At 44.7% G+C, this 9,587-nt stretch overlaps 1 protein-coding gene across 2 annotated transcripts in view; it reads right to left on the reverse strand.

Moving 5' to 3' along the window:
* Positions 1-7,738, reverse strand: part of WDR26 (WD repeat domain 26) — a 28,202-nt gene extending 20,464 nt beyond the window's left edge. Inside the window, exons 1-3 of one of the 2 annotated variants that reach the window (XM_069852743.1) lie at positions 7,177-7,738; positions 5,645-5,744; positions 5,447-5,503 (exon numbers count right to left, since the gene is read on the reverse strand). In XM_069852743.1, coding sequence (XP_069708844.1) covers positions 5,447-5,503; positions 5,645-5,744; positions 7,177-7,487 — 468 coding nt within the window. In that variant the 5' untranslated portion in view covers positions 7,488-7,738. The remainder of the gene's footprint in view (positions 1-5,446; positions 5,504-5,644; positions 5,745-7,176) is intronic. The other variant, XM_069852744.1, reaches the window with a different exon arrangement.
* Between the last annotated feature and the right edge of the window lie 1,849 nt (positions 7,739-9,587).

A 9,587-nucleotide genomic window follows, 5' to 3' on the forward strand; every position in this document is an offset into this window, starting at 1 on the left:
CAGAGTGACAATACAGAATACAACAGGCCAACTCAACAAGTTCTCATATCACTTACATAGAAGCTGACAAGGACTGTCTGCTTTGCTGCATAACATACAGCAACAACTGACACTGCCTGAGGTTTGGTTTTGTAGCTCCATGTGAAGTTGTTTTCCTTGGGTGCTATACAATTTTTCAGGATTACAGAAAATACACAGTTTCCTGTATTCAGGAATCCCTTCACTTCTCAGAAGTAAGTTGCTGCTGTTTCATAGTGTTCCTTTCATCAAATACAGATTTTGGTTAAAAAAACTAATTAAGCCTGCTATTTATGCTAACAACAAATTTCAAGGGATAAAAAAGAAAACCAGGTATTCGTTTCCATGCAAGACAATCAAAAGAAAGACATCCCAATTATTTATAGACTCAGCAGTTGGTTCCACGCAGCAGGCCAGTAGACCTCACGCTGTTTGCTTATCCACTAGCAGCAGGAGGGGTAACAGCTTCCTCTCCCAGGTATGCAGATGCTCAAGGATGCATGGAGCTGCTCAGATAGCAGTCACATACCCTGTTTCACTCCTCTTGGTCACCTCACACCAATGATCATCATCAGATAAAAACCAGACTGATATTTCAAATTTGAAATAAAAAAATAGAATCCCTTCAACTCCTCCTTCTCCATTCACTGGATATAACATTTATTAAGTTTATAGAATCTTTCCCTTAAATCTGATAACCATATCTATACCTAATTTTCTTTCTCCTTCTCTACTTTTAGGACTTGGCATGTTAATTTTATTTCTTTAGGAAAAAAGTAAAAAGAGCAGACAACCCTAAATAACAGTTTTTGCAATGCCCGTCCTAACAATTCCATGGAAGCATTACAGGAATATGCAGAATGCTGTTGCTCAGGTATCCAAAGGCTTATAACTTCAGGTTTGGAAATTATACTTTCTCATCCAAAGTCAGTCATCAGTGTTACCTGTGACTTTGGCATACTAGGAAACTAAAAGCCTCCAGAACAACAGTACTGTACACCTCATGCATGAGTCTTCTGTTAACGTAATGGAGAATTAGAATAAGAGACAAATAGTTTTAAACTGTTAACTTATTTATAGTAAAAGCAGGGACTAAAGTGCTGGTAGGGAAATTGATTATTTTCCAAACTATTTTGATAGCTGCTTCAAAACTTGCCCTACAGCATACTCAAACAATGGCATGAATACAGCCTCCTTAGGGCAAAAGTCACACTCCAGTGACAACATATTTCAAGCCATTTTTATATCAGGACACTCATGGCCTCCTGGCATTTTTGTGCAACTACCAACTTTGCTGACAGTTTTTTTTTTCCTTCAACTACTACTCCCTACTTATATTCCTTACTAACAGCACTTCCAACACCACCTTCTCATGGTAAGACAAGACCATTTTGAGCACATTGTCTCTTCTAGAGCTCAAACAACCTCTTCTAGAAGAAAAGAGAACTGTTTATAATACTAGCAATCGTAAAGCAAAAGCATGAATTCCACCATTTAAGTAGAACAAGTATAACATTAATCTGATGCAATGCACCCACAAGAACGGCTTACTCATTCTCCATATTCTTTAGCTGCCTTCCAAAGGAGGAAAATAAAAGTTATCATAATCCAAATTATACACTGTACAATGTAATAAAAATGCCTAGGATTTGTTGTTATCATCTCAATATCTGCAATGGAAATACAACATCACGACGCTCTTACTGTTGAACAATTTAAACCCAGACATCTCCATTGCTTAGCTCATAGCATAGATTCTTCACCCCACAGGACCCATGGAGAAGTCCAAAACAACAGTTTCATCTCTGCAGTCTGGCTGCTTTTGTTCAGTTATTACTACCTCATCCTGTCTTTCACCTCTATAGAGGAAAGGATGAGAATAAAGTGCATTACTTCATTGTTCCTAGAAGCTATTATTTAAAGTGTAATTTGAACCTCTAATCACCCTGGAGTAAAATTAAGACAGAAGTAACAGATATAAAGGGCTTTGTTTGGTTTGGGTTTATGTATGTAGTAGTAGCATTTTGTTTTCTTCAAACTATAGTCTTTGATTACTAACATCAATGTTTAGTACTTTACTCCTTCACTGTCCTGTTGGTAGGAAAGCCCCTTGCAGAATCTTAAATTCTGGAAGTTTTGTATGCACCTTGATTCACCAGCATTAAGTAACTAAAGGCAAAAGCCTCAAAAATACAACTGTGAAAATAGTATGACAAGCATCCTGCCACAGTCAAGAAATTGGGTCATTTTGATCATTGGTTACAGAAGCAAACCTCTGGAAGTTTAAACACCAAAAGGCTTAATAACCTCATTTTAGTATTAGATTTTGGTGTTATTTTTCACTCTTGTATCTTAACAAGTTTTATGACCGTACTAAGAGTTCAAAATAAATAAGTAAACACTGCTGAAACAACTTTTCTTTGAAATGAAGACAATTTAAAGACATGCTGAAATTAATAGCCGATATTTCAAGAAAACCTCAACACAGTAGCTATCTGCTTGTAGCCTGCAGAACTAAAATCTCCATTTTCATTACTCTGCAGTCTTTACTACTTTGATAGTCTTGTAAAACACTGATAAAAGCACTTAAAAACCACCCAAAACTTAAATGCAAGATTTGTTATGTAGAGGGCAGAAGATACTCCAGCCTATAAAATTTAACAAGGCTTCAAACATACCAAATCCCATCACTTTAAAGAGGAATTAACTCCAACAGGGAACTGCCTTTAATGTTGGCAGCAAAAGGGACACCAGACAGAAAGGTGGAGCCCTCTGCTCAAATGACGAGAAATAAATTGCTTCTTTATTCTATTGCCTGCTGTGGACGGTACATACCTCCAGAACTAGGGGAAAGCCCCACATAAGTAAAAGTAAAGAGGACAAATTTGAAGTATATTATAGATGACTATAGAGAAATAAGTCTTCAGATTTCTTCCTAGGTTCAATTAATCACTCAAGACAAATGCCCAAGAACCTCTAAAGTAAGCAAAACCTCAAGCTGGCTTGAAGTCAATACTTTTAAGTGTTACTCAAGGAAAAATAACATGCTTGAATCAACTGTTAAATTTTCTTACAGTTTTTCTCAAGACAGCTGTATCTTATACACTGGAAAAGTAAATGTAACTAATCATACATTATATAGCACTCAGTTGTGTTGACACAAATAAAATAGTAGATTCTCACACACCCCCAACATATCAACATACAGCATCCGAAGTCTAGAAACTGAGATCAACCATTTCATTTTTAGTGTTTTCACCTGTAGAACTTGTAGCACTATGCAGAAATGAGGAAATTACAACAGGAGTAGAGTTTTCAAAATACATATGTATGCCCTTCAAGGACCAGGCATTTCATAAGCAGCTATATAATTAATATGACCTGGACAAAATAACCAGGATATAAGCGGGGAGTGGGAGGGGAATGCAAACCAAAACCAAAGCACCAAACACGCACACACCCTACTTTAAATAGTCTGTGTCATCTAAACTTTTAGGCACCCATTCTTCTTGTACGTACACATTTTTGAAACATCTAGTCATACAGTACGAGTCACAAGTCAGGAAACCCACAATCTAATTTTCTCTTTTTGTTTTGAGTGGGTGTTTTTTTTGTTTTTGTTTTAAGAGTCACTTGCAGCAGCACCTTATTTGCATTTTCCCCAATCAAGACATTTATCATCTTTATTAGCTCTAACTTTGTTGCAGTCAGAACTACCTACAGAGCATAAAGCATCCCTCCTTACCTGCAGTGACTTTCCATTAATTTTCCTGGTGCTGGCTATGCTAAACCCACCTGTACTCTCAACTGTGTACAGAAAAGCTGTGGACACGGTATGTACGTGCTCAACTTACCCTTGCAAATCAGTATTGTCTTACTAACATACACATATAAGACTTTTAATACTGCCATCTGTTTTACATTAGCTGAGGTTTATAGAAAGGAGAACAACTTTAGAAAGAAAATGGTTAATATTTGGTTTAGGCAAAGTTTAGTCTAAACCAAGCACTTTTATGGCACCAAGTCTTATAGAAACAGATAGAAATAAACACTAAAGAAGAGCTTGCTTTCACAGAGCCCTCCAAAACAACAGAAATGTCCCTTCCCCCCCACCCCTCAAATTAAGCTTCTCCAAGAAGTACAATGCTGATACTCAGTTAAACTTCTCAACTCCTAGACATGTAAAACACTTACTACAGAGAAACTCGATAACTTCAGAAGTTAAAAACATAGCAAAAATCTCCTTCAAATAGCAATTCATATTCACATACAGTGGTTTCACACTTTCAGTTTCTACAAACTACTGAAAGCTTTGTGCAATATTCTAAACTATTTTGACAGTAAATCTTACATGTATCAAATCTTTGAGAGAAGAGAAAGTGAACTACTCATCTAATGAAGAGGAGCTAAGCTTCGACCAAATTAATAGAACAGAATGTAAAATTCTCCCAAGAACCCCTTGATGTTTTGTTAAACATCTGTTTTTCCTACCTCACTTCCTGTTCTCTCTTTCTCTCCCTCCCCCACCAAACAGGAAATTGTCTTGACAACAAATGAATCAGCTAGAAGTGGAGCTAAGCACACATCAACTGATTCTTCATTGTTTACAGTCAGACACTTTAAAAAGCCTTCCTACTGTTTTCTTCTTAAGTGGCCAAAGTTGTTCTAACTTCATTTCATTAAAATCAACATACAAGCAAAAAAGAGCAAGCCATTTGAAGAGCTAAGTAATGATTTTTCTAGGTGGAGATAGAAACTAAGAAACCCTTTCCTCAAAGTAACTACAATCATAACAACATATAATGTAATTGTCAAGCCACAGGATCTACAAACCTCTGTTTCTAGGTTCATCTTTAAAAAAAGCCAACCAAAGAGAAAAAGCTCCAAATAAAATCCTGAACAGCAGTTCAATACATTTGCTCTTTAGAAGCTATCTGGAAAAGCAACAGTACTGTTCGTGGTCTATAGCAGCCTCTATATTCCTGTAATGTGCTATTACAATGCCGACTCCACATTAGTATCAATTGCATTTTGTTTCTAAACTTCTCTTTCCTCAAGGAAACCTAACTCACATGAGCACAAAGACTATGAGAAGTATGTGAAGTTTGAAATTAGTATTGAGCATGGGCAGCTTCTACAGGAACTGACCTATATTAGGACTGTTACAGGTTTTATATTTTATCAGTTAAGTATGTTTAACAAAGTTTAAACGTTCAGTACACCAAATATTAGCCTCAATATTTTTGGGCTTCCTATCTCACATTTTAAAAAGAGCATTTAAGAGTTCAGATTAGTATGACGTTTGAGATAGCATGCAAGCCACCAAAAGTGAACAAAAGAGAAAACAAGAACTACCCACAGCGAGAGATTACACCACTATAATTAATCCAACTATACAGCTCTGAAAAAGTTCAAGCGTTCCTCTTACCACAATTGCATGCGGAGAATGCACTAAGGCCTTAAGTTCATTCAGGTCGTTCTCAGCCTGCAGAAATCGGCATAAGAAAACAAACAAACAAAACAAACAAACAAACAAAAGGTATATAAGGAGGGTGGATTTTGAATTCTCTCACAGATACTATAAATTTAAACAGTGGTTAATACAGTCCTATAAGCCCTACGTTACCTTATCCCATTCTCCTTCCATGACATGATTGCGGAATTTGGTAGCAGAAGGATGTTCTAAACGACATCCTGACTCTTGCATGAGAAGATCAACAGTCTGGCTGCAGGAGAGATACAGTGTAAAAAAACCCGACCAGTTTTACCCTCACAAATATACCGCCTGCTACGATAACAGTTAACCATATTTAAAACTTTATTAAACTAAGAATACTGTGACCAGATTCAGATTATGTCCAAAAAGACTATCTCAGTTGCCTGAGACATGTAAACAGCTACCTACAGCTCGAGCAAGTTGACAGTAAGTTCTAAAGCTTTGCTGAAGGACCATAAAGTATGTGACTTACCAGCCACCACAAACATCCATCCCTGCACAGAAGACAGACTTGATGAAGGACAATACATGCTAGAAAGCTGTTAGCTGCCGGCTACTATCTCCCCTGTCCGCCCCCTCCACCCCAAAACCACCACAGAGCACTACCTCATCTCCAACAGGCCTAACTTTTTCTTCTTCATCACATATTAAAAGACTGGCTCCTTAAAATAAAATAAACAAACTCATGAACATATAGCCCTCCCCCTTTTACGCTAAAAATAGCTTATTTACTGTGGTGTCATCTATGAACAGTCACGAGTTGTCTGCCGCTGTAAACTTGCCTTTCGTGTCAGAGAATTTATTTTACGTGCTAAGTTCTTTTTAATTGACCCATTCCACACTGTTTTGAAGACTCTTTTGCAGTAGCTACAGGCAGACTTTGCAGGACTTCTCTAGCCTCCTTCCAAAATCATTACATGTTGGTTTTAGCTTCACTCACAAAGTGGGTGTTGCGATTAAATTCTAAGACTTCCCATACACCACTGTGAAATTATGTTTCCTATTCCGATTTTAAGAAATACCAAACATACTTGTTTCTAGTCATCAGATAACATTATTATCAAAAACATGTGTCCAGCACAAGTCTGCAGAAGCCTTCACCATTAACAGGGGACGAAGGTTTTCAGAGTGAAATCAAACAACCTATTTTCGGTGGTACTTTCATCTGCGCTCCCTTCTTTCCAGCTGACAAGCCAAATCTTGGAGCTTATCCGCAAAAAAGCCACCCCCACTGCGGGCTCCATTATGTTTACCAGATAACTTCTCCCTCACTAACACGTTCGTATCGATCTGCCCTTATCGGTGTGCAACTCGACTTCCATGTCGCCATCCCTGGCAGAGGAATCTCCCGGCCTGTCCCTTCGCGGGCAGAGACACCGAGCTGGCAGACACGGGCTCAGACAACGCATTCCCAGCTCCATTTTTCCTGCCTGCCCCGCGTCAGGCGCCGCTCTCTCCTCGGTGTGGGCCACCAGCCAGCGACAGGGCAGGTTTTGCCACCCCCCTCCCGCGGGGACGGAGAGCGGAGCGGCGGTGGACGGGGAAGAGGGTCGGATGGGGTGGGGGTGTGGGGTCTCCCGGAGCGACACCCCCCACCCCCGCCGCCCAGGGATCGATACCGGAGCCCCCCCTTCCCCCGTCCCCGGCCGGGGGTCACTTACTTGAGGCCCAACCCGTGGAGGTGCTGCCCGATCAGCCGTATCACGTCCTCGTCGGACTGCGAGAGCCGCTTCTTCTTTTTGAGGGCGCTGCCACCGCCGCCCCCCAGCTCGGCGGCGGGGCCGGCCCCCCCCGCTCCCCCGGCGGCGGGGACCCCGTTGTTGACGCCGGCGGCGGCGGCGGGGGGCAGCAGCCCGTTGGCGTGGGCCAGCTGCTCGCCGCCCGCCGTGCCCTCGCCGTTCTGGGCGCCCAGGCAGCCCAGCTCGGGGCCCTGCGGCGGCTGCTGGCCCCCTCCCGCCCCGTTGGCCTGCATGGCGCCGCTGCTGCCGCCTCGGAGCGGGGCGGGGAGCGAGGGGGACCGGGACGAGGTGAGGCCTGCTCTGCCCGCGGAAGCCCCGGGCTCTCCTGCTCCCTCCGCCGCCGGCGGCGCCGGGGAGGCCCGGGCTTTCTTCCGCGGGGGCGGGGAGGCTCCGCCGGTGTCCGAGTCGGAGGAGGAGGAAGCGGAGGCCAGAGTTCCCTCGCCGAGAGCGGCCGTGGTGGGAAGCCGGGGGGCGGAGGGGGAGGGGGGGGGAGGAGGGAGGGGGCGGCGGGGGGAGGGGAAAGGGGGGGGGCGGAGCGGGGGCCCTGTGCCCCCCGGGGGTCCCGGAGGTGCCGCCGCCGCCCGCTGGGGGCTCCCGCCGGCGATGAGCAGCGGCCGCCGCTGCCCCGAGCCCCCCCGCCCGGCAGCCCTGAGGCGCCCGGCGCGCTCCGCTCGCTGCCCGCCGGGTTTGTCTTCTCTCAGCCCAGCTGCAGCCTAATGGAGTCCGCGCCGGGGCGTCACAGGAAATTCCGACACTGCCCCCCGCGCTCACTTCCGCCGGGGCGCGAGACGGGGGGCGCCGCCGGGCGGGGTGGGGGGCGCGCGCGCGTGTGCCCGGGGGTTCCCGTGTGTCTGTGTGTGGGCCTGGGGGGGATGGCGGGGGTCCCGCGCCCCGGGGGATGACAGGGGTGTCATGTGTGTGCCTGGGAGGCTGTCCGGAGTCCCGTGCGTGTTCCTGGGGGGATGGCCGGGGTCTCATGCACGTCCTTGCGGGGATGGCGGGGGTCCCGTGTGTGTGCCCAGGGAGATGGCAGGGGTGCCATGTGCGTGCCTGGGGGGATGGCGGGGGTCCTGTGCGTCTCTGTGTGGGGATGGTGGAGGCCCTGTGCCTGGGGGACGGCAGGGGTGTGTGACTGGAAGAGTGGCAGCGGTCCTGTGTGTGCACCCAGGGGATGGTGGGGATCCTGTGCCCGTGCTGGGGAGGGATGACAAGTGGCCTGTGCCCGTGCCCAGGGCTATGGTGGAGGTCCCGTGTGTGTGCAAGGGGTCCCTGCGCTGAGGGGTCAGTGGCAGGGATGTGTGAAGGTGTGCAGGATGGTGATGCCCTGAAGCAACCTGTTTTCTTTTTTCTTTTGTAGTCGCTGCGTGCCTTGGCACAGAAGCAGGGCGTAAGGGGCGTTTTTACCATAGATCATCCAGGAGTGTAAGAGATGGGGCACATTTGACAGGCTGTCAGAAGACAGTGGGCATTTTTAGTTTCCCAGTCTCTGCTTTGAGGTGTCTCCGTCCCGTTCCTTCCTGTGTGGTGGAGAGGAGACTGAAATCCCCGGCCGAGTCTCTGGTCAAAATTCGTGAGATGAGTGAAATCTCAGTCTTTAAAAATAGTGTCTTGAAATAATACATTGTATGTTATTCGGAATTTTCATTCTTTCTTACATCCTCAACCCTTTCTCCAAAACCCAAGAGAAAATAACAAAACTTTTTTTCTTAATGAAAGCTGAGATTAACATCTCGTCATCTTTGCATTCTGAAGCTGATGTTTTAGTTAGGAGCACTGACTTAACGTTAAAATGGATCAATAGTCTGTTCTTTCAAGTGGACAATAGTTCGTTCTTTCAAGTGCAGCTTGACAGTAGTTTGTTCTTTCAAGTACAGCTTTGAAGAATTCTGACTGAGGGAAACCACAGGCCAAGACCAGTGGAGAAGTCTGTGAAGAATCAAAATCCACGAAAGGAATGAAACCAAGAAGGATATGAGACCTCATGGAAGTCTGGACAGTTGAAGTAGATATCAAATGTTGCCCCTGTTTCAAGCAGGCTAATACCAGCTGAAGTGCTCTTACAACAAAGGGAGAAGCTGTAAAGAGCGCTGTCACTGAGTGCTGCCCAGGTGTGGCTGTAGGATTAAGTTCGACGTCAGTCTTCCGGATGGAAGAGCATGTTGATCTTGTGTTCTTTAGCTCACCAGTCATTTTAGCCATTTCATCACTGCCGTATCTCCTCTCATCTCCATTGTTCTTGTTCATTGTCTTTTCATCATTTTTAAGTTCTTCCTCAGTCCTCCCTCTCCTCAGGTGCTATCATTGAATCTGTATTTCAAAGATTTGGGTAAAGA

This window comes from Phaenicophaeus curvirostris, chromosome 2 (genome assembly GCF_032191515.1).
Source record: "Phaenicophaeus curvirostris isolate KB17595 chromosome 2, BPBGC_Pcur_1.0, whole genome shotgun sequence".
NCBI classification, from domain to species: domain Eukaryota; kingdom Metazoa; phylum Chordata; class Aves; order Cuculiformes; family Cuculidae; genus Phaenicophaeus; species Phaenicophaeus curvirostris.